Below are 25,435 nucleotides of genomic sequence, written 5' to 3'. Positions count from 1 at the left end.
ACGTTTGCGGTTCGGTAATGAAAGGTCGCTGACTCGACGCAACGCAGTGCAGCGTGTTTCTCGTGCTCATTCTCGTGGAATCCCGCGAGTTGGCGCTTTATGTAGCGCTGATATTTTTCCCCGTATGGTTTTCTGTTTGCGCGTCCCCAGCAGATGTGGCAGAAAATGCGCATACGCGTAAGAAAGAAACAAACAAACAAAAAAGAGAACGGGAAAGAAAATTAGATAACGTACGACAAGACGGCTATGTCTACGGAACAGGAAACGTTGTAGGCACGCATGCAGTTTAGGGCGGACGGTCTTGCGGATTTGCGCTTCTCCTTCTAAATCCAACTTTAGCTTTTTTTTTCAGCGTCTCACGTCGCCGGTAAAGCGTCGTTTTTTTTGCTTGTTTTATATCGCGTTTGTATAAGTTGAAAGGTTAGAAAATCCGGCGAAACGTATCTGATAGATAGCATTCTTCCACGCCTTCTACGCCGTTTCTGCTGTCAGCTTTGCTTCATGGGAATAAGAGTCTCATTCCCTTGTTTAAGGTGGTTTGACAGCGATTACAATATAGACCTGGTGACCCCAGGTGCGTTAGTCTGTGTGATCGAGGCTTTCCTTCCTCCTCTGGTTCATGGCAAGAAGTAAGTTGAAGAAAACCTTCGTGTCGTGTACACCAGTAGTTGTTACGCCGCGCCGTCTAGCGGTGCCGCCGCGAAGTCCGCGCGCGGCGCATGTGTGATGTCCCTCAATGCTTTATGCGTGGTGGCGTGCGACGGCGTGGTCGATATCAAATGTAAATGCAACACAACGCGTGTCAGAGCCCCGAGATTGGTTTGAAAGGTAATGATTAATGATAATAAAGTTAAAGTTACCTTGCGTATATCTCATTGAATAGACAACTTGTACGCGCGTTTTTATATGTGCACCCGCATATGGTTAGAACACCGTCCGAGGAAGTTTAGCGCGACGCTAAACCTTGCTAAACCAGAATAGGAATTGGTCTCCCTGGTGTAGTATTTGGTCACTCCCTCCCCAAATGACTCATTAGCGATGCGGAAAGTGTAAACTCAGTATACTGTAGCCATGGGCGACTTCAATGCAAAAGGGGGCAGAAAGCAGGCTGGTGAACAAGCAATTGGTGACTACAGCGTGGATTCTAGGAGTACTCGAGGAGAGATGTTGGTAGAATTAGCGCAAAGGAATAAGCTGCGCGTTATGAACACCTTCTTCATGAAGCGTTGGAACAACAAGTAGGCCTGGAAGAGCCCTAATGGTGAAGAAAGAAATGAAATTGATTTCATACTTTTTGCCCATCCCAGCATAGTACAGGATGTAGCAGTGGTAGGTAGGGTAAAGCTCAGTGATCATAGGTTAGTGAGGGCTAGGACTCACCCCAATTTGAAGAGAGAAAGTGTAAAATTAATCAAGAAGAAAGAGGCCTACCTAGACGCAGTAAGGGTAAAAGAAGACCAATTCAGGTTGGCACTTGAAAACAAATATGCAACCTTAGAACAGAGAGATGAAGATGGCATAGAAGTAATGAATGAAATCGTAACTAGGCTGGCTTCAAAAGCAGCAGTTGAAATGGGAGGCAAGGAACCAAGGCAACCAGTACGTAAGCTCCCCGAAGTAACGAAGGGCCTAATAAAGGAATGACAAAGACTGAAAGTATCCAACACAAGAGATAAGATAGAATTCACGGAAATCATCATCATCATCATCATAATCATCATAAATAAGCTGCGTTTTCGATGTGTTTACACTGACGAGGTTACCTGCGAACCACTGTATGACCACTCCAACCGCGCCCCAACTTGAAGTGAATAAATCGCATCTGAAAAGTTGGTTGCTCGGGATACCAGAACGGTGTCGGCAGCGTACTGAAAAACGATTCCTGGTATAGCGGTTGAAAGGTCGTTAACATAAATGCTAAAGACGTGCTTGACAGTGATCCCTTAGGAACTTCAGATGGATTTCTGAAAAGGCACTTTGAAAATGTCCTAACGAAACATGTTGGCATATGTTTCTTAAGAAGTCTTTAAGCACATGTAGGAAGGTACCTCGAAATTCTAGCGAAGAAAGTTTATGTAACAGAAGTGCATGTCATACGCTGTCAAACGCCTTGCGAACATCGACAAACAAGGTACAGGCTTCTGTTCGTCTTCTGTTTTGTTCCAGGTAGGAGTCTAAAAAGTCAGAAAAAATCATCGAGAAAGACATGTGTTCCCCTAGTAGGTTTAAATCCATATTGAAGCGAGGAAATAACATTGTTCTTGCTTATGAAAGTACTCACAACAGTTCATAGGTACTTTTCTAGAATTTGAGCAGAGCTAGGAATAAAGGAGATAGGCCTATAATTTTCAACTTCGTTACGTGCTCCACTTCTGTGCAAGGGGAGAACAACACCGGCTTAAAGTGGGACCCATAGCGGGACTCATACAAGAAAAAATAGTATGGTTTGAAAATGAAAGCAGAACATGTTTGATTACAGAGAGATAGAGAGAGAGAGAGAGAGAGAGAGAGAGAGAGAGAGAGAGAGAGAGAAGGAAGGAGGGAGAGAGATAGACGTGGAAGAGAGGGAAGGAGGTTAACCAGACGCACATCCGGTTTGCTACCCTGCATTGGGTACGGGTATAGGGACGTAATGAAATAGAGAGGAGATATAGAGAGCACAGTTTCGCGCACATTTGATTATAGAGAAAGGCCTAATCAAGTTACAGGCTGATGTGTCACCGATACCGCAGACGTAGTTGTTTTTAAATGATAAAGAATTAACTGATGTTCGTCTAAAGCAATTAGAGGGAGATAAGTGGACTCAGCTATGCTACTTCTTAAACTACAAAAATTGAGGCACTTCTAGCTGTACCTGAAACATGGGAAAAAGACATCATTGCTTCAATGAGATGCTTTGAATTTTCGCGTATTTTTCTTATCAACGCCAGTCGCTAGTATAGAATCTACCATTCACTCTAAAAAAATTAAGCAGATTCAACTCCAGTGGACATCTACGCAACGCGAAGCATTACTTGGTTTGGTAGAGAATGGTTGTTATGAATAACAAGTGTTCTGCAGAGAACGGTTTCGACGTGCGTATCTTTTGGGTCTGTCCGTTTTGAAGGCCATGTGGTTAAGCGTGCGCCAGGCGGGGTAGGTGGGGAGATGAGCGCGCGGTACTACGACCAAGCGCGCACTAGGGGGAAGGGCAGGGCGAGTTGAGCGCGCGTCTCCTCGTGTAGCCCGACCCTGGCTGCGCATGGCTGGCCGCGCAAATTCACGGCTAACCGACATGGCTGGTAGCTTCATGCGCGCTGTGTTTCCTCGCGCCTTGCGTTGGAGGTCGTGTAATCTCGTGTTTCCGATACGCGGTGAAGCGAGAGGCCGCACGAAACATTCGCTCCTCTCTGTTTGCACTCTTCATCACTCCAGCGTTGCGATAGCGAGTGTTCGCGGTCACCGAGTGAGACCTGCTCATGTGTGCCCGCGCGCGTGGGATATGCTCGTCAATTTATTTCGCAAGCGAATGTTTAGTGCCTTTTATACGGCCAATAAACCTACGAACCTTACTTCATGTTGTTGTCTGATACTTTGCTATAGCTATCTATGCTTCGCCTTCCGGGTGACAGTGTCATATGTGTTTTTTTACTTTTTTTAATTGTGTAACACTGACTACATTGCACGGGAATGTTTAGTCATTACTCTCTGCACTGCCAGTCCAAGCTTTACTTGTCGTCAATTACGAATTTAATATGCGAAAGTATCCGTTTTTTCTCCTTATGTGTTGCTATCAACATAGCATAGCAACATAGCATAGCAGCATATAGCGCTATGCACCACACTAGATTGTTTTATTGTCCTTGTTGCAGCGGTAGTTTGTTTTTGTTTAAAAATCTTTGTACGCAGCTACACTTAGTTGAAACTTAATAACAATAGTATCACTGTGCACTACGCTGATGCTGCCATAGGGGGTCTTCTGATCCCCGTCAGGCTACTGTAGCTTCTAGCACAAAATGACCGCCTAGTATTTCTTGTTGGAAAATAAAGTTGATTTGATTTTACAGATCTCTTGTTCGACCACTCTATTGATAACATAGCAATAAGCACGCCCACCGAGTATCGACAGCCAACACGTGTTTTTGAAGTGGTAATTACGAAGGTCATCGTAAAGAGCGAGATTTGAAGTGTGAGCTTCAGCTCTAAACATAGCTGTATTCGGGAACCAGGTCAAGCAACCCTGAGAGCCGTTGACATTTTCGGAAGAAGAGCGGAGAGCCGGGGTTTTCAGCCTTGTACAATGTGACAGTGCTTTGTAAATCTGCCAAATTAAACGTTTTCCACCCTTTCCGCCCGCTTCCTCCGCTCACAGAAGGAAGGCAGAGAGGTGAGCTTGAGCCAGAGCGCTCTAGCTTGCTACTTACTACAGGGGGGGTGGGGGTGGGCCGGGGGGTATGGTAACGTAAAGATGTGTTGATTGACGATGACGACATAGAAGATTGATGAACAACAGAGAAGGCAAGTTCAGCGTTCTGTTCATAACCAAGAATGTCCTAAGACAAACCATTCAGAAATATCATGGTAATTATCGGGATGGGAGCGGGAGCACGAGTGATTATTGGAACCGGAAAAGCGCGTAACTGCCTAAGCCTATGGTGGACACATCAACCGAAGAAGAAGACGAAGAAGAAAGTGCTGCCTCATGATGGAAATGGCATGCCCACTTGGATATGGCCGAAAAGGAACTTCGTGTGGTTGGTATCAATTAACTTCACGCTCTGAATCATAACTTTCTTGAAGCATTTCAGATTTATCTTTTTGGCGACTTGTCCTTGCTTCCGGCATGTTGTGACTCATATGGCATGTTTGGTCGTATCCTTGTACAGATACTAAGATAGCGAGCCTGCCTCGAGTTTAATAACTTCTTTTGCGATAAGCTTACTGAAATAACATTTTGTGCAGTTGGGTTTGTTTCAGAGGAACCGCCTCAAAACTATTAGGAGAGCCAAGCTTCACAAGAGCTCCTACCACAGACAACACGTGGTTGCTGTTGTCCGGGTTAGACGCTATAATAGAGACACTTAACAAAATTGCTACGTCTGTATTTTTGTGTTGCGAACTGGCTGTTTCAGTTCAATACTCATCGGTACTAGGCAATGTTTGTAAAATTTTGAAGCAGCCATTGTATAACATAGTTAACACTGCCTCCTACATGCAACGAAAGTACCCCAATTAAGGTGCTTTCAAGCGTATTTAATGAGAACGTTTCTGCGTTTGACATGTACTTGAAAAACGATATCAGATTTGGCTGCCGGGCTAAAGCTACTTCTCAACCATGATAATCACCATAGTCATCTTTATATGACAGTTCACCATTCGCTCCTTTGGGTACATGAAAACCGCTGGTAATTCTCTTGCGGCCTCGGCTTCTAATTTTCTCATTTTTCATTATTGTGCCGATTTACAGTTCAGTCAGGTAAATGATATACTGTTGAAATAACGTAATAAATGTGAAAAATAACAATGAAGTACATAACTAAAGAAAAAATTCCAAAATGGTTATAGAGAAACAAATTAATCGGCTTCGGTTACTGCATTTTTTATTACGTGATATTAAACTTAGCGGTATCAATGGAAGCTCTCACACGAATTGCGGGGTCAGCCAGGCAGAACGTTTCTACATAAGTAAGTTGAGGTGTCGCAGTGATTTCATAGCGACATTAAAGAACTGCGATTATACGATATAAGAGAACTCAAATATAACCACGGAAGCACTTGTAAAAAAAGAAAAAGGAAACAGGCAATGTGTTTATTATTTCTTAAAATTTTAGGTCATCAATGTTTCACATCTGTAAGAGTCCGAAATGCGCACATCAATGCGTTATGCCGATATTACATTCCTATACAATCGAGCTGAACGTTTTACATACTTTCAGTTCTTTGCTCTGGTATCTCATAAACGGTATAGTGTGCGCGCACGTGCAGCTTACGCTATTTTCTCTCCTCCTTTGTGAGCGTTTCGCGTACGCAGAAGAATTTATTGCGAAGCATTCTTTGCCTCATCCTGTACACTTTGCGGCAGGCAGGTAGGTAAGTAGTTAGGCAGCTAGGTTCCTGTCTCGCCTCGCTTTAATAATAACAAAAAGGGTAAGATTGTCAGACCGACGGTGGAATTGAACCTCTTCCGTTGTATCTTATTTTGTTGTAGCGCAAGCTGAAGAAGGACAACAGAAATGCACATCTGCCACACATTTTTTTGTTCATTTTTACCGAAATTTTACACGTGCTGTATGACATTTCGAGGGTGTATATATAGCGACGAGAACGGGAAATAAATCTGTTGTTGAAAGTTAGCGCTGTGTGTGTCATACGTGCCTTTCTGTTGTCCTTGTTCAGCTTGCGCTACAACAAAATAAGAGATACCGTACCAGCAAGACCCTATAGCTATCCTCATCGACTCTTCCGTCGATGATGATTTCAATGGTGCACAGCAGACCGGCCATTAGGTCACGATATTTTTTTCGTTCTTGCATTAGGCCGTGAGCGTACGCATATTCCCTCGTTCCAAAGCGAATCAGCCCTTTGAAACGGTCGCTGCGTTGTCCCCGTGTCATTTCCTGGTTTTTGTTCCTTGTGACAGTTGGCGCTCTGAGGCGCCGAGTTAAAACTGCACTATCTCCGGGAGCGGCCCACTTCCCTCGGCACTTTATTCGTGGCACGCTGCCTAGAAATTGTGCAACGATGCGCCGACTTCGTGATCGCCCAAGTTGTTCATGGTTTAGCATTTCTATGCCGGAGTACAAATACCATCGTGGTTTTAGACACACCACGTGACATAGCCATGGATACGTATGACTGCATAACACGCAGTCGCTGATGACGTCACAATCTGAATTTCTCTCGTTTACGCTCCTGCGCTACTTGTGAAGAAACCAACAACTGCGGTGTTGCAAGCGAGCTTAGAACATCCGGCGTAGAAATCCGTGCCGTTGCCGCCGTACGATCATCTTCAGTGCGGTCGTCATCATGCTGATGCCGTCATGGGCGCGGACGCTCGTGATTCACAAACACAACCAGTTTACGTGCAACCAGTGTACGTGCAATCAATTTACGTGCAAACACGTTGGTCCACCTGGGACATCGCTCTGCAGAACTCCAAACCATATACCAGATAGCCAAGTACCCGCAAAAGTTGTTCGCGTGACATCGATTCCCACAGAGCGTGGCATCTGCACAGTTACTTTTTTTTCTCTCTGTTTTTCTGCGCACTGCCATCACGGTGATGCAGAGCTCTGTCCGGCGAGCACGTACGGACGCGGAGTGTGCCTGCCCTGTCCTACGAACACGTACAGCCTCAAGGCCGGCTCCGCGTACTGCCAGCCTTGTCCGCCCGGCGCGTACGTCGGGACGCAATGCCATCGTGAGTGGCCATAATCACCTGCCTCTTAATTAACCCCCCCGGGACCAGAAGACACGCCCGCGGGGAATGATTGCATTTCAACTCGGTTCACATTACCGGTATGAAACGATATCGAAAATTCAGTTTTCCCTTTAAAATGATATACCACGGTATGGGGCTAAAAGAAGCATCTCCATGTGCTTGTACAGAACAACCATTTCCTCATGTACACAGATAGAGAGTAAAAAAAAAAAATTAAGTGATGGCTGTACAAGATTTTTCATTCCATAAATACCGGAGATGAAAACGTAACGTGGTGTGTTGAGTTGGTATGTTGATGCTGCGTTCTGTGTATTCATTTCACTATTTGAAAACCTAGGACGCAGGAACGCCGCGTCACGATGGCACAAACAGGCGCTCACTCACAATTGAACATTTGCTGCCCACACGGAAAACTATAGACACAGACCAACTGTGCATGTGATGAGCTAAAAACAAGCATCAAAAGCACGTGTCTAACAATGATCAATGTAGTTGAACTGTGTATTATGAAGTGAAAAGGATAGTTGGCTTATTATACATAAGGCGGCATTCTTGGAGTTATGCTGTCAGTTGGGCGTGTTGGTGAACGTTCATGATGAAAAAAGCTCTACTAAACGGAGGCTTAGCAAGAACACGCTTTGTCGCGTGATATGCTCCTCGTGTCTCGTCCTTCCTCCCGCTCTAGTTTTTCCAGCAATGAAACATCAACGAGCCCAACTGTCCATCTCGTTGTGATATTCATGTCATCTTGCCGCATTCCAAAGAACTTCACCGATGTTTTCCCTGTCTGTAACACACGACGGTCTAGATCAAACTCAAGTCAATTTTTGTGCGATAGCATTTATATTTGCACTCCACGCGAACTTTCGTCGTCGCCATGATGTTCCCTACATATTTAGGTATGTGCAGGCCACATATTTATGTCGTAAATGCAAGATATATGCTATAATATTCAACCTCCAAAGTTGCTGAAACAGGGTATAAGAAAATTCATTCACAGTGCGTGTCTTTTATCTTAAATATTCCCACTCGTAAAAAGTACAAATCAATATTAGTGTTCACAATCTGAAAGTTATGTAATTTCACCGGCGCCGATTATAACGGGCTGTGCAGTGGTGTCTGTGCGATGCAATTGCAGGTACTACACGGCGTGTTAAAGCTCTTAGGAGGCCAGAAATTTTTGGCGCACCCGCATAGGTCGCATCCGTGTCTAGTCGCACCTGCGTATAGCTAGAACACCGTCTATATAGTGAGTTCAAGAGCAAGGTTAAAAACTTGCTGTCGCTGTCAGTGGTTGCACCCTTCGTGTGGTACTGCCAATTTTCTTTCTAGAAAGCTGGCGGCACAACATGATTAAACCACATTCATACAGCTACACAAGCATTTGACTTCATATCCGGGATGAATAATTTACGAAGTCGCATCCCAGTTAGTCTTGAAAAGCATTGAAGGCAACGTGCAGTATAGTGCAGAGGGGGTCTCAGGAGACCTAACCAAGCCTTACCTAAACAAAAGCCGGAACAAAGGTAAGCTAACAAAATAAATTAGAAAGGTAAACTAACGAGAGGAATAATTGAAGCATTTCATATTAACATTTCATTGACATTTGAAGCATTTCATATTTCATATTTCATAGTTGCGAGGCATTGGAAGTGGTAAGGGAATGCATCTACTTAGGGCTGATAGTGACCGCGGATCCGGATCATGAGACAAATAATCAGAAGAATAAGAATGGGGTGGGGCGCGTTTGGCAGGCATTCTCAGATCATGAACAGCAGGTTGCCATTATCCCTCAAAAGAAAAGTGTATAACTGCTGTGCCTTACCAGTACTCATCTATGGAGCAGAAATCTGGAGGCTTACGAAAAGGGTTCTACTTAAATTGAGGACAACGCAATGAGCTATGGAAAGAAGAATGATGGGTGCAATGTTAAGGGATAAGAAAAGAGCAGATTGGGTGAGGGAACAAACGCGAGTTAATGACATCTTAGTTGAAATCAAGAAAAAAAAATGGCATGAGCAGGACATATAATGAGGAGGGAAGATAACCGATGGTCATTAAGGGTTACGGGCTAGATTTCAAGAAAAGGGAAGCGTAGCAGGGTGCGGCAGAAAGTTAGGTGGGCGGATGAGATTAGGAAGTTTGCAGGGACAACATTGCCACAATTAGTACATGACCGGGGTAGTCGGGGAAGTATGGGAGATGCCTTTGCCCTGTAGTCGGCATAGCCAGGCTGATGATGATAATGATAATGATGATGATGATATTAACAGAATACGAGACAAGTGTATTAGCCGGGCTTCTGTGACACTCGCTGCCAAGGAATTCGACTGTACTTAAATACCACGTGTATAATCTAGACAGAAGTGATGCAGTGGTCTTTATTTTTGCCTTTGCTCCTGTTTTTTGGTTTGAGATGTCTTCTCTACAATGATCTGTCATCACATATATAAGTCCTTGCCTTCAATAAAAATTTTGTTCCAAGTACAGTGGCGCGTGTCTTATTTTCCTTGTCTACTTTTTTGTCTATGTTACGCCATGCTGCCCGAGCATAGCTTTGAAGCAGCCTTTCAATTGGTTAGAAGAGCCTCATTTAATCGAAGCGACTAGATTACGCAATAGAGTCTACTAGGCTACATGAACGTCGTTTTAACATGTTATTCGCTACACATTTTCATTACAGGTACCTAGATCAGCAGGCATGAGGCGTAGTCTTGACGGATTCTACTACCTTCTTTTGCGTGCCTATTAGAACTAGACAAGCTAGCAAGCAAGCAACCATAGCAAAGCAAGAGCCCCTCTACATCGTTTGTGTTCCTTTATTGCCTGTCAATTTGCGCTGGACGAACTCGGCTGATATTCATCCTTCTGACAACTTTGTATCCCATCCGTATGTCGCTCTCCGGGGAGGTTAAGCATCTGGTTTGTCATTGCTGTGTGATGGATAGTGTTGGTATTCAGGCAGCAGAGGATAACCCATCAGTGAATAGAAATGAGGAAATTCGCGGGCGCTATAGTTGGAATCGGTTGGCGCAGGACAGGGGTAATTGGAGATCGCAGGGAGAGGCCTTCGTCCTGCAGTGGACATAAACAGGCTGCTGCTGCTGCTGCTGCTGCTGCTGCTGATGATGATAAATAGAACACCAGGCTTTCTGATACAAGGTGCTGCATGTTTTCACACCGTCAATAGCCTGGGCCTACGTGCATTTCGCGTACTCATTAATTGGCATTCGTGCCTACTACAGCGCTTTTGCTAGCTCGGAGCGTAACACGTCGATTGTCAATGATCAATAACGGAACGAAAGGGCAGGAGGAAGCCGTTGAAAAAAAAAAGGCACCGTTAGATCGCTGCTATACAATACGAACGGTTAAGGAGCTGGCATTATGCATAAGTTTTACGAGCTCTCAACTCACCACATCGTGCTTTTTTTTTTAAACTCCGACAGCTGCAGACAACGCTCTACAGCTGAGTTTGGTCGCCCTCGTGATGAAGTACGGCTTCATAACAGCCAGCTCGCTGTCACTGATTCTGGTATTCGCTCTCCTCTGGCTGAAAACAAGAAGAAACGCCCGTTCAAAGGTGAGTTTTGGCTTGCCGAAAATTTTATAAGTCTGGGCAACTGGCGCCGAACGTACAGAATATCCTGGTATTTCTGGTTGCGCGTGATGACCGCCTTATCGGGGCTTCACTTACCTCCCATGCAGTCGTCGCATAAAATGTCAACAAAATGGAACACGCTTAAGCAGTGATAACACACGCGAATCGCGCGGTTTAAGTAATGAGTATAACACCATGGCCAATTCGAAGCATTAATCGTTTTTCAATTGAATACTTATACCTTGTTGCTCAGCGCCTGTAAAACTCTTGCGATTGAGAAATGGTTAGCGTTGTGAACGAGGTGACTTCTACATGCACTCAAGCATTTTAACTGTGTGGTTTGTGCAGCAGGTGTCATTCCTGTAGTGGGCCATCTAAAGCCTCTACGTTAATTACCAGGATGATGGCTGTATTTGAACTGTTTTCGGCTCTAAATTTTAAAGTAACAGTTACGCGAACGATATATCGGGGCACCTGCGGGAACATTATCTAACTAAACTGACTGCCTAGGTCATTTAGCTGTATATCTAACTACCCAACTAGCTTACCTGATTATAGACAGCTGACAGAACCGAGTTGGCTGGCTAGTGCAGGGGTTGCGTGCGAGCTAGTTGATTCATGCGGATCAAGGAGGTTTTAAAAAATACCTTTGACACTTACCAAATAAGAGCAGAATGCCACGGCGGCCGCATTTCGATGGGGGCGAAATGCCAGAACACCCGTGTACTTAGATTTAGGGGCACGTTAAAGAACCCCAGGTGGTTGAAGTCTCCGGAGTTGCCCACAACGGCGTGCCTCATAATCAGAAAGTGGTTCTGGCACTTAAAAACCCATAATTTAATTTAAAATTTAGGAGCAGACTCAAACTACATCACGAAGAACGCAAACGCAGTGCAATGTTATGTCGAGCTTGCCTTTCTTTAAATGTTATTAGTTGCATTCTTGTGTTTGTCTTTAAGCCATGTAGCTGGCTAAGTTTAATGAATAAGCTTTAGCCGATAATGCTTTCTGATCAATCTCTAGCTAGCGTTACGAGCTCGCAGTTTTGATATGGTGAGTGCCACATGCTCCATCTGCGGCAGGCCGTGCCGACTTCCTTGCTGACGTCGTTGCTCTCCGACGAGTTTCTCTCTTCGCGGGTCCCGAGCTACAGTTCATGCGAGCTCCCTCCGGAAACCTCGTCGTCTGAGAGTGACTGCGACGTTATTTGCGCTGGCGCTGGCGACGCTCGGCGGCCGTCTCGCACGGTGACGACGAGGACGACGACGAAGAAGACTTCGTCTTCTTCGACCCGGACTGCGTGCGCGCGCGTCGGTGTAGACGATTATAAAGGCGGCGAGGACGAAAAAGGCGCGTCCAGCGACGACAGCGGCGTGGTGGGTGACGGCGCCGGCGGGGACGCCTCGCCCAACAAGCGCCTGCTGATTTTGAAGCGCCTCAAGGAGCACGGAGCCGTGCTACCCGTAAAGGGCGTCGACATAGTAAGGCATATGTATATATACGAGTGCGCGCACACACACACACACACACACACACACACACACACACACACACACACACACACACACACACACACACACACACACACACTCACACACACGCACACGCACGCACACGCACACGCACACGCACACGCACACGCACACGCACACACACGCACACACACACGCACGCGCACACACACATCTTAAGGCACCTTATGTGCTCCTTCTTTCTAAACTGCATACGTACCGAACCTACAGACCATTCTGTCTGAAAAAAAAAGAAAAGGTGGCAGTTTTTCCCGAATGGGGAAGCACCGATTGCGATATCAAATTAGTAGACAGCTATACGAAGTAAGGATAGTTTTGTCGGCCCTATAAACTTGCAAACATTCGCTTACTAACTAAATTAACAAATATGGTGCCACGCGCACACAAGCAGACATAAACACATCTGTCTCGATAAGCGCGCACATTCGATGTCAAAATGCTGAAGTGAGCAAGCGTGCCAGCAGCAGCGAGCGAAATGACCTTTGTGGTGCCTCTCACTTAAACGCGAACCATGCCGCGAGTACACAGCGCACACGAAGCTATCAGCACTCGGCATACTCTGTGACGGGGCAGCGCGTCCGTGCCATACGTAGCCGCCGCCGAAGTAGAACCCCCCTGTTCGTTTGAGTCTCTTCGTTTGAGTCTCTTGAGCACTTCCACGCAGAATTTGGCGTTTGCGTTCGTACAATGCGGTGCAAACTCATGGGGACGGCTGTTTGTACCATGTGGTACAAGCTCATGGTGGACGACTCCCTTGATCTCAAAGAACACAAGGAGCACGGTTTTGACCTTTGACTTGCTCATTCTGGCCTTCTTGAGGCGAGGGGATGCCGAGCTATGCCACTCGGCGCTTTGCCTTTTTTTTTCGGGGTCGTATTCAAACACCCAAAATTTGTAACCTGTGATGACGCTGTCTAAAATGTGGCGGTCGCTTTCACACAAGTACCAAACTTCCTGGCATGTTTCAACTCGACGTGATTATTGGTCGTCCGTTAACACTTTGGGCACAATCTTCGCGTACACGTTTCGTATCTGCAAATTATTCGTCAGAATGTTGTAAACGATACATTTAGAAGGTTTAGTGTGCTAAACTGACTAAAAGGACACTAAAATGACGGTGTGCAGAGTCCGAAAAATCTCTCACACGCGCCACATTTTTGTCGGTGATGGTCGTTGATGGTCGCCCAGCACGGGCTTCATTGCTGACCTCTTCTAGAACTTCTAGAAAGGCCTTGTGCAACCGCTATAGACTTGACGTTTCGAGAAGTAAGTATCACCAAACGCCGTCTTTATTATAGGAAAAGTTTCCACTGCGGACTTACCGAGCTTCACACAAAACTTGATGGCAACCCTTTGTTCCAACGAGCGCTGCATTATAGCTAGCACGGGGAAATGAAAACGAGTTTCATGGAAAGGCTTGTCTTTACTCTCCAGATGGTTGCGAACGGCTAAGCGACCACGCATGCATAAGCTAACTCACTCCCCTTCCCCCCCTCTCCCCCAGTCAGGGATCTGGGGGGAAAGGAGTCAGGGATCTCGAATGCTATCGCGTTCCACTCTTAAAGGAGAAGCTTAAGAAATTAAGCTCAAGCTTAATTTAGCATTGTTGACGGGATTCACCCAAATTGAGATATGTAACAGAAAACTCGAGGTGTGTTGAGCGTACGTGAACGGTGTCACAGTGTGGACGAAATCCCCTGTTTGTACGAGATTGTACGAGACACGTCACTGATAAATGAAAGTGTGTGAGGTCGCCCGTGACGCCCTCGCGCACCGCTGTCACGATCATCACAAAGTATTGGATCGCGGGCTTAGAGTTACCGGTGCTAGCTGTCGGCCTAGTATGTCTGTCTTATTATTATTATTTTTTTGCAGCGCGGTCCACTTAGAGTGGCATTTTTCGCACGTCCCGCATTGCGCGATTTGCCGAAATCACATGCCATCGTCGGTGACATTGCAGGCAGTACGTCTTAGGGGTGTTTATGCGTGTGACCGTCATTCTCCGGCAGGAAGCGCGACTCCGTCGAGAGGAAGGGCGCACGGGTTTCCATTTCGAAATTTGAGCTTGCCTCAGGCCGTGCTGTGGTTTGATACTTTGCGGGCACGAACGTCAGCACGCGGTGTACGCAACGCCTTGCAATTCTCAAGTCTGCGGAAGGGCCCGTTAATGCAATGTTGACCTAATGGAAAGTTTAAATCCCCGTCCAACTTCCAGTTACGCACTTACGTACACATGCAACTTGTATTGCACCTTTCACTGAAGTTTTATGAAGCTGCAACAGCGCGAGAACAACACGGCATAGGGAACGGTAAAGGTGAAATTGGAAGGACCCAATGCACTTTTGGAATGACATGCATTTTCGATCGCTTAACACGAGGCAAGAGTTTACGTCGTCTCAGAACGTCGGAGTGCACTTCTCCACGTGTGCAGGAATGCTCGCGGGATTGAGATAAGATGGGCGGACACTCCCGAGCATGAGCTCAGCAAAGCTTGGTGCAAGTAACGCTCAGGCGAGCGATGAAGTATGGGTTGCTGTAGTGTGGAATGTCCTTTCATTTCATTTGCATTTCTAACGGCCGATATCGGTGACATTTGTGTGGTAAATGATGAAGGTTTATTGGCTTTGAAACGGGACGGCCACAAACAGTCACCAAGCCTGCATGGGTTGATCGGCTTTGCTATACACGCCTTTTATTTTAGCACTTTTGTACACATCTGAATCTTTCTACAGCGAAGCTGTACACGGCTAGGGCATTTTGTCGTTCGCTAATAACCCGCGAACTAGCTCGTTGGCGCCGCGCAACCGTGAGAACGCGCTCGTGCCACTGCTCACGCGTTCGTCGTCGTCGTTGTCTTCTTCTACAGCTGGCTCCATTGCCGCTCATCATTCCAGCGTAGAATTTCATGTCTCTTCTGTCGTCGTAATGAAGAGGCCGCGTTAATTTTTTATGCGAAGCATATTACGAGAGCTCAACCCAGCTCCTCAGGCGCGGCGGTGTCGCCTTGAAACCACGTGACACCGTGACGTCACGACAGAGGAGAAGTGGCTTTGGCTCAACTCTTGCAAGATGGGCTGGGTGGGAATCGAACCAGGGTCTCCGGAGTGTGAGACGGAGACGCTACCACTGAGTCACGAGTATGATGCTTCAAAGCGGTACAAAAGCGCCTCTAGTGAATGCGGTGTTGCCTTAGAAACGAGCTCTTTCTAAGGCTCAGGCGTGCGTCGCTTGCTCAGGCACACATTTCGTTGCCGCGCCGAACGCTGCGTTGCTCGACGCTCACCGCGTCCAATGCGGGGCGTCCAAGGCGAAGCAGAGTAACGCATGAGTTGTTTCTTCGTCTAGCCGAACCAAATATAGCCAAGCAACAGCAGTTCACCAAGCTAAACAGTGGTTCAACAACTAAAATAAAGGCTAGTATGCTTCGCATCTTGGGCTTAACCTTACCTAAGCCACCAGCCATTTTTTTTATTTACAATGGTATGAACCATTGCTTACGTGGGTATGAACCATTCACTACATTACGTGCCGGACGCATTTAATAATAGAGGTCGTACGAGAATGCAAGTGCGTACCTATCGCCACGATGACAACCGATCAGGACAATAAATGTGTTTGTACCTTTGTTCAAAATTTTATGTCACCTCTGCGTCGTGTACAAAACAGCTTCGCTGTTCACCACCTTCACGGAGTAGAGTGTCTCATGATTTTTTTCGCTTCCTCAAAACTTCTGCATTTACTCTCTATATACCGCTACCTATGCCTGTAACGGATCCGGTCGTATCGATCTCTTCCCTGCTTTTTTCCCGTCAATACTCTAAACGCCTTTTGCTTATCTCGCGTGCGGACCGGCTGGTTCTTCCGTCACATTATGTTTAAAAACGTTACCTGCGGGTACCACAGGGTGAATCCCTTCGCATTTCATTAGGATGTGCAGAGTGGTCTCTCGACTTTTGCTGCAGCATACACATGCCTGGTCTATTGGTTTATGTATGGCTAGCGAATATTTGCTCCGGTATATTTTTCTCCTGAGGCAACCAGCTCGAGTCTCAAATAGTAAGACACTTCCCTTTGTGTACGTTATTGTACAAATTTTTCCTGCTAATTTCTTTTTCTCGTTCTTGTAAATTTCCATGGTCTTTTTTGTTTCCATTATTTGCATCCGATTCGATCTCCTTGTTTCTCTCACTTTCTTCCTGATTACTACTGGTTGTCTATCTACACTTTCAATTACCCTGTAGTTGGTCGCCAACTTTCTTGACCTCTTCATCCGTCCTGTGCTCGCGCTTTTCAGGTACACATACTCGTGCACTTTAACCACCCGTTTATTTTTATCCATGTTCCTGAGTCTTTCTTCAAAACTAATTGCGCCCTGCGCTTCTCTCAACTTCAAACGAGGCCCAACCCTTGTAGTCCTGCACTGCTTCATTTGTGGTACTGCCGTGCGCTCCCAAAGCCAACCGGTCTACCGATTTTTGGTTAGTTTCCAGCCCCGACAAGATATTCGATTTTAAGCATGGAATGGCATGCGCGAATCAATCAATCAATCAATCAATCAATCAATCAATCAATCAATCAATCAATCAATCAATCAATCAATCAATCAATCAATCAATCAATCAATCAATCAATCAATCAATCAATCAATCAATCAATCAATCAATCAATCAATCATATAATAAAATTAATACATGAATAAATAAATCAACATCATAAATGATAGAATTATTAAATCAATAAATAAATCAAAACATCATAAATTATTAAATATTACATAAGTAAATAAATCAAAACATTATAAATTATTAAATAATACATAAGTAAATAAATCAAAACATTATAAATTATTAAATAATGCATAAGTAAATAAATCAAAACATCATAAATTATTAACTAATACCTAAGTAAATAAATCAAGACATCATAAATTATTAAATAATACATCAATAAATCAATCAAAACATAATAAATCTAGGAATTAATGCATAAATAAATAAATGAAAACTTAGATGATGTAATTTCACTTTGTATGCACCCTGCTAAGGTCCTGGAAGCAGGACCGCAGTATCAGTAAATAAATAAATAAGTAAATAAATAAATAAATTAACGAATTGATGCATAACTAAATAAATAATAATGAAATGATAGATCAATAAGTAAATCAAAAAATTATTGAATTAATAGATCAATAAATAAATATTAATACATTTATAAATTATAAGGGGAACTTTATTATGATTAGGAAAAATTGCAGAAATATTTGGACCGATAGCCTAAATGGCTAGTGAACGGTCCAATACTTATTGTGGCCCCAAAATGTTCTATGTTTCATTATTGCTGCATTCCGCTTGCCCTTTATTTTTAGATTATCTTGCTGAGTGCTTCAGTACGTCTTTCTTTTGTTTATGTATACGCCGAGGTATTTATATGAACATATGACAACTGAAAGCATCGTAGCCCCATCTGGCCGTTGCAAGGTGACTATAGCACCTACAATTGTATGTGACGCTAGCCATGGTGAAACATGTAAGAATGAGTGAATGATCACCGGGTGCGGTGGCCGAGTAGCTTAGTGATGTCATTTGATGCCGTAATGACGTTCATTCTCTTTTCTCTCTTTTTTTGTTTTGCAGAATGAGATCTCGAAAAAGGCCAAACAATTTCGCGCAAGACCAACGCTCAAGTGATTCGTCTGTATAATTAATGAAAACGAATTATACCACGTGCACGTCGTTTTGACGACTACAGAGCTCTGATGATTGTTCCGCGGTTAGGGACAGTGTCGTAACCATCGGACTCCTCCGCGGAAAGTTCATGGGTTTATTTCACATAACAAAACTGTCTGGAGTGTCTGGTCTTATTACGCGCATTCCACAGCAGCCGCGAATCTTGACCAGCAAAGTGAAAATTGTTTTTAAGAAGGTCGTCAGGAAGCGAGACGCAATCTCTACACCACTTTAATAAAGTGATAAACGGGGCGGGTTGGTTGATCTCCATAGTAAAAACAGCTCAAAAAGGAATGGAAACACAAGACCGAGAATTACACAGGACAGGGGCTGAACTAACAACTGGTCGGTTCACTGTAGACAGGAAAGCATAAATACAAACAGTCCGTCTGCGAGCGCTGTACGTACGCCACTGTTTGCAGCATGCTTGTTAGTGGTATTCAATATGCTGGATTGGGAAGAGTTAAGTGAGGTGTTACTTTGGCTAGTCCGTGCTCCATTTTTCGGGGAACAATTTTTACAGCACGACGGCAGAGCTTCTTGTGAACCCCCACAGGCGTGCTATATGTTGAGTAACGCAAACCTTTGGCCTGATATAAAGTGACGGCTGAGCGATAACGGATACGCCTACCTGTATGCAAAGGATGGCGTGTCTGCACGCGAGGAGATTGTCGGCCACGTCTACACTACTTCCTCACACTCCCACTCAACTCTGAGGCGACCGAATCACTGGGAACTAAAGCATTCGTGTTCCAGCTGGGTGAATGTGCGCGGCGATTGAACAACTGGGTTCATCATTTCGAGGTAAGGAATGTGTTTAACCGTAATTACATTTGCGCCTTTGCGTTTGTTTAGCATAAGTCCCCGTATACGATTTATTTGTTAGATTTTATTGCGAGTACACTCGTGAGCAAAAGTCTGAAAAAAAAATGGTGCCGCAAAAAAAACTATAAAAAACGTCTTCGTAACATGCAGTCATGCCGACTTAAATTATGGGGTGCAACCTGCTGCGGTAGAAGAATTTTTTTTTGATGCTTTGAAGGGGAGGGGGGAGGGTCTGCAGACTTTCGCGAGCGAAAGTCTGCCTGTTTCCTGTCTCCTGTCTAGAGGCTTTTCCTTTTCTTTATTTGAGGAGTGACGGTGCGTTATACGTGATACACAACTCTTCGCTATAGTCAAGCAGAACTGTTTGCTGTATTTATTTATTTATTTATTTACAATACCTAAAGCGCCAGTGTGGGAAATTAGTGTAGGGGAGGAATATTAACATGAACATACAGAATGAAATACAGAACAAACAACTCTGAAATATGGTTTAAAAATAACAAAGGGCAACAAAAAGTCAAGACGAGCCAAGCACAAATGACTAGGAAGAAGAAGAAAAAGCGTAAAGAATAACTTACAACCGTGCCCAGTCTGACATAAAACTTTGAAGCACAAGATAGAATGTTGAGTGGGAAGCGGAGACAATTGTTTAAGGGAGCTTACTTCGCTGTTGAATTGCTCGTGGTAAAAATGAATATTTGAATGAGTTTATTCTGGTAGCAAACTGGCGCACGTTTAACGTGTGATCAGCACGGGCAGATATACATGTAGGCTCTACCATGTCGTTTTCTTTTTGAATGCCCGTTAAGCGATGAACTATTTTATAAAACAAAGACAAACGTAAATCTTTGAGCCTGTATTCAAGAAGAGGCAATCTTAATGTATTTTTGACTTCTAATGACCTTTTAGAATAGTCTTAATCGCTTGTGACAAAACGGACCGCTTGCAACTGCACACACTTGAGATCATCGATGTTAGCCTTAGTAAAAGGGTCCCAAGTGCCTCACGCATATATTAAAGGTAGATTGCATTCGACATATAGAGGGTTTACTTTAGAGAGGCCGGTTCGTGTTTAAAGTTGCATCTCAACAAGTTTAATGTGTTGCTAGCCTTCGATACAATGTAATCTACGTGAGCATTCCATGTTAAATTGCTACAAAAAATAACTCCTACGTACTTATATTGCTTCACAAGGGACAACTGTGTTGAGTTCACGACATAGTTTGTCATCAGGGGCTGTTTTTTCTTCGTAAATCTTAACAGATTGCATTTGAACAGATTTAGGCTCGTGTTCCAAGTGAAACACCAAGACATAACGTTTATCAGATCCCTTTGTGTCTGTTCATGGTCGGCTGCACATGAAATTTCACGGTAAATACAACAATAATCTGCGTGTAACCTAACATGGCAAGATAAACGCTCAGTTCGGTCCTTAATAAATATAAGGAAAAGCAGGGGCCCCAAGACGGAATCCTGTGACAAACCTGATGATACGGAAACGTCAGATGAACGGGCACCATTAAGAATCACGCGTTGGTTTCGGAAAGGTAAGCTTCTAGGCACTTCAGGAGGGTAGTTGGTATGTTAGGGTACTACAGCTTCTATAGTAAGAGGGTATAATATAGTGTATCGAATGCTTTTCGAAAGTCTAAAAATATGCAGGCAATCTGCACACCGGAGTCAATAAATGCTGCGATATCATGACAAAATTCAATCGCCTGAGTATCGCAAGAAAAGCCGGTCCTGAAACCATGTTGCGTTGAACTAAAAAAGCTATTTTCGTGAATGTGTGCCATGATATGTTGCAATGTCTTGCAGGCAATGCTTGTGAATGAAATTTGCCTGTAGTTGCGCGTTCTATTTTTGTACTGCTTTCAAGAATGAGTATAACATTTAGATTTTTTCGGGAAAAGTGCCTACCTGGAGGGACATCTTAAACAACAGACTTAATGAAGGAGCTGCAGACAATGCGCAGTTCTTTAGCCCAACATTTAAAATATGGTTAGGACGGGGAGCCAAGTGAACGTTCACCTTCCGTAGTAATGACACGATGCCACCTCCAGGCAGCTCAGTTTCATTCATATGTGTGAACTCTCTGACGCCATGCAATCCAGTAACCTAAACATTTGAGCGTGATAACACAGAATGAAAATAGGTGATGAAGGCTTCTGCTTTAGGGGGCCAAAATATTTATGTCGCAGGCTTTGTCATTCATGACGTCAGGGATAGCGTCATCGGAATCATGTTTGCTTTTGAAATATTTCAACATTTCCTTAGGGCTAACTTTTACTTCGCAACCAATTTTGCAAGGAAACACGTTACGCGCACTGGGCATCATTTTTTGCTATTGTCTCGGTCATTTCCTTCATCTTTACGTACAATGTAGGATTGGGCGACTGGCAATTTTACGAAAGATTCTATTTTTTTTTTCTGCTTATCAGCCCGCGAATTTCTTTATTAATCCACGGCTTATCGTTTCGGTGCTGGGAAGTATTGACACGCGAAGGGACTAAGGTTTGTGCCAAGCACATAGTTTTAAAGAGGTCCCACATCACATTGATATGCAGGCAGGGACTGAGAAGTCTAAAACTCTAGAAGAAAATCCTCTTGTTCCCATGATAATGCCGTAGAAGCACCCACTTCATAAAAGAAGACATTGCGTGGCTGCGCAGAGCGACCGTTTCTGGTGGTGCAGGATATCTAGGCGACGACAACATCATGATCACTGATACCAAATATGGAGGTAACGGAAGAGACAAGATCAAGTTCCTTGCAAAATAATAAATCATGGGCGTTTGCACTGCTCGCTGTAACACGCTTTTGGTTCTTCCACAAGTTGAAGCAAGGAATAAGCATTTGTCCTTTCTCGGAAGGCCATGTAAAGGAGGGATAAATTGCCCAGCACTAGAGAAAAAGGCTGTCATGTAACATCTAGAAGATTAAGATCACCTGCCAGTACTATGTACATAGCCTGTGAGGTTAGCATCACGTTACTTAAGTTAAAGATGGGCTCGGGCTTCTCTAAGTGGGGGGCCTGTAGAAAGAACCGAATGCCACAGACGAGCCATTGTTCGATAATAGTTTCCACCAAACAATATCGGTGTAGTCGGCTTCAACGTCAATGAGGGAGCTAGATATTGGATTGTGAATGAGAACAAAAACACCTCCGACAAGTGCATTTCTGTTTCTCCTGTAGCCAGTGTAGCTAGATGGAAAAATTTCATTGTCATTTAATGTGTCGTCTAACCAGCATTCAGTTCCAAAACTGAGTCCAGTTCCAAGTATCACATGTATCTTTGTTGTTTCTGATAGGGTGGCGGCAAATTCAATAATTTTATTTTTTAAACCGTGACAATTTACAACAACACACGCAATGTCATTCGCCCCAACTGATTGTTTTTGTCCCATACTTTGGAAAATAATATTGTGACGTCTCGATGGCATCTGTTGTATCGACGAGCATCTTGACTTTGTCGGGATAGAATTCGTTGCCGCGCAAGGTGCTGCGCTGCTTCGGCACGCTGAACAAAGGCGTCTGTATCTGGCGCGGTAGGTTGAGACGAAGTTGGTAGGAGCATCACGTCGAGCATAGTGGTGACGTCGCGTCCGTAGACCAGACGAAAAGGAGGAAACCCGGTGGTTTCTTGTAGGGCAGTGTTGTACGCGAATGTCACATACGGGAGCAGTTCGTCCCAATTTTTATGATCCGTGGCAACATACATGGAAAGCATATCCGCAAATGTTTTGTTGAGACGCTCAGTTAAACCGTTAGTCTGCGGGTGATACGCAGTTGCCGTACGGTGCGTTGTTCCGCTCAGCTGTAGAATATCTCGGACCAACTGGGCAGTGAAGGCCGTACCACGGTCTGTGATGACGACAGCGGGAGCACCATGTCGAAGGACGACATTTTTGATAAAGAAATTAGCAACATCTGAAGCAGTAGCTCGCTGAACGGCTTGTGTTTCGCAGTATCGAGTGAGGTAATCGATGGAGACAACGATCCAGCGGTTATCAGCCGAAGATTTGAGAAATGGGCCGAGTAAATCCATCCCGACTTGTTCAAAAGGTGAACAAGGAGGTCGGACAGGCTGAAGCAGACCGGCTGGTTTCAGTGGTGGAACTTCGCGACGCTGGCAATCTCGACAACTTCTGACGTACTGTTTCATGGTTTTTGTGAGTTTTCGCCAATAGTACTTCTGCTTGATCCTCGCGAGAGTACGCGTGAAACCAAGATGCCCGGACGTTGGTTCGTCGTGGCATGCACGTAGAACGTCGTCGCGGAGAGTAGCGGGAACAACGAGCAGGAAAACGGCTGCCGTAGGGTGAAAGTTCCGCTTGTATAGGATGTCGCCACGTAGGCAGAAAGAGGACAAGTGACGCGCGAAGTGCCGTGGGGGTTGTGGGCGGCTTCCTTCAAGGTATTCAATCAAGGGCTGGAGCTCGGAATCTTGGCGTTGCTGTTGAGCAAGGTTTAAAGATGGAAGAGTACAAAGAAAACCAGAATCGTCGTCAGTATTTAGTGGTGCGGGTTCGACGGGGGCGCGGGAGAGACAATCGGCGTCAGTGTGTTTCTGGCCAGACGTATAGACGATGGTCACATCAAATTCCTGCAACCGAAGGCTCCATCTTGCGAGACGGCCTGAAGGATCTTTGAGATTCGCCAGCCAGCAGAGAGAGTGGTGGTCGCTGACGACACGGAAGGGGCGTCCGTACAGGTATGGGCGGAACTTCTGGATAGCCCATATGACTGCCAGACATTCTTTTTCAGTTGCTGAGTAGTTTTTTTCAGCAGCAGACAAGGTTCGGCTGGCATACGCAATAACACGCTCAACACCAGCTTGAAACTGTACCAGTGTCGCTCCGAGACCAACGTTACTAGCATCAGTATGCACTTCTGTGTCAGCCTCGGTGTCAAAGTGACCAAGGATCGGTGGTGTCTGTAGACGTCGCTGAAGGTCGTGGAAGGCGTCGGATTGTGCTGGGCCCCAAACAAATGTGACGTCGTTCTTTATGAGTCGTTGCAAAGGTTCGGCAATTTCACAAAAAATGGGTACAAAACGGCGGTAATACGCGCAAAGCCCTAAAAATCGGCGGACATCGTGTTTTGTCTTCGGTATCGGGAACAGAGCAACTGCTAGGGCTTTGTCAGGGTCAGGACGCACACCGGTGCTGCTGACAATATGACCAAGAAATTTGAGCTCCTCGTAGCCAAAGTGACATGTTTCCGGCTTCAGGAAGAGGCCGGCGGTGCGGATAGCTTGAAGAACCGCCTCAAGCCGCTGGATGTGTTATTCAAACGTGGTGGAAAAAACAACTACATCGTCTAAGTAGACTAAACACGAGTTCCACTTGAGGCCAGATAAAACTGTGTCCATCATGCGTTGAAATGTGGCCGGAGCGGAACACAATCCAAAAGGGAGGACCTTAAATTGATAGAGACCGTCGGGTGTTATAAACGCCGTTTTTTCCTGGTCCCGTTCGTCAACTTCAATTTGCCAGTACCCACTACGTAGATCCATTGAAGAAAAGTAACGGGCATGTCGCAGGCGATCCAAGGAGTCGTCAATTCGAGGAAGTGGGTAAACGTCTTTTTTCGTGACCTTGTTCAGTTTGCGATAATCGACACAGAATCTTAGTGAACCGTCTTTCTTTTTAACTAATACAACAGGTGAAGCCCAAGGACTTGTCGATGGTTGAATGACATCATCGTCGAGCATTTGTTTCACTTGATGACGAATAGCATCCTGTTCTCTTTGCGACACGCGATAAGCGTGTTGGCGAACAGGTTGGACGGTCGGTTCAGTGATGATTCTGTGCTTGATTAAAGGAGTCTGTTTGACCTTGGACGTGGTGGCGAAACATTCGCTAAATGACGATAGCAGAGTAAGGAGCCTCTCCTTCTCGTTTTGGTCGAGCTGTGGGTTGACGTTGATGTGACTGGTCAAGTCCACATCGCTGGGTTCCGGAATCGAGATTGTCGTTACCGAAGCACAGGCGTTGGACTCGGCCACCGTTTCAAAGTAGGCCATGGTGGTATGCCTCGCAAAGTGCTTGTATTCGCCACTGAAGTTCGTAACTAGAATCGTGGTTTGCCTATGTTGGAGCTCTACGAGACCTCGTGCGACGCCGACTTCGCGATCCAGCAATATGGTGAGGTTACCTTCGGCGATGCCTATTCCTAGTTGTTCTTGGGGGCATTCAACGAGGACGAAGATGCTACTTCGAGGCGGTAACGTCACGCAGTCATCGACCACGCGTAAAGCCGCGCGGTGATGTTCATCCTCCACATTTGAATCCGAAGAAACATAGTTAGAAAAAGTCACGAACAAGTCAC

General features: G+C 45.1%; 1 protein-coding gene across 4 annotated transcripts in view; it reads left to right on the top strand.

Annotated features, from left to right (window-relative positions):
• The first annotated feature begins 4,519 nt into the window (after positions 1-4,519).
• Positions 4,520-25,435, top strand: part of LOC135903624 (uncharacterized) — a 31,949-nt gene continuing 11,033 nt past the window's right edge. Inside the window, exons 1-5 of one of the 4 annotated variants that reach the window (XM_070524876.1) lie at positions 4,520-4,733; positions 7,268-7,399; positions 10,864-11,000; positions 12,101-12,499; positions 18,184-19,080. In XM_070524876.1, the coding sequence (XP_070380977.1) occupies positions 4,682-4,733; positions 7,268-7,399; positions 10,864-11,000; positions 12,101-12,499; positions 18,184-18,237 (774 nt within the window). In that variant the 5' untranslated portion in view covers positions 4,520-4,681 and the 3' untranslated portion in view covers positions 18,238-19,080. The remainder of the gene's footprint in view (positions 4,734-7,267; positions 7,400-10,863; positions 11,001-12,100; positions 12,500-18,183; positions 19,081-25,435) is intronic. The other 3 variants (XM_070524874.1, XM_070524875.1, XR_011508290.1) reach the window with 3 other exon arrangements.

The sequence above is a fragment of the Dermacentor albipictus genome, chromosome 9, assembly GCF_038994185.2.
Source record: "Dermacentor albipictus isolate Rhodes 1998 colony chromosome 9, USDA_Dalb.pri_finalv2, whole genome shotgun sequence".
Lineage (NCBI taxonomy): Eukaryota > Metazoa > Arthropoda > Arachnida > Ixodida > Ixodidae > Dermacentor > Dermacentor albipictus.
Note: the sequence above shows the minus strand (reverse complement) of the source record. Positions and strands in the feature narration are given on the sequence as shown.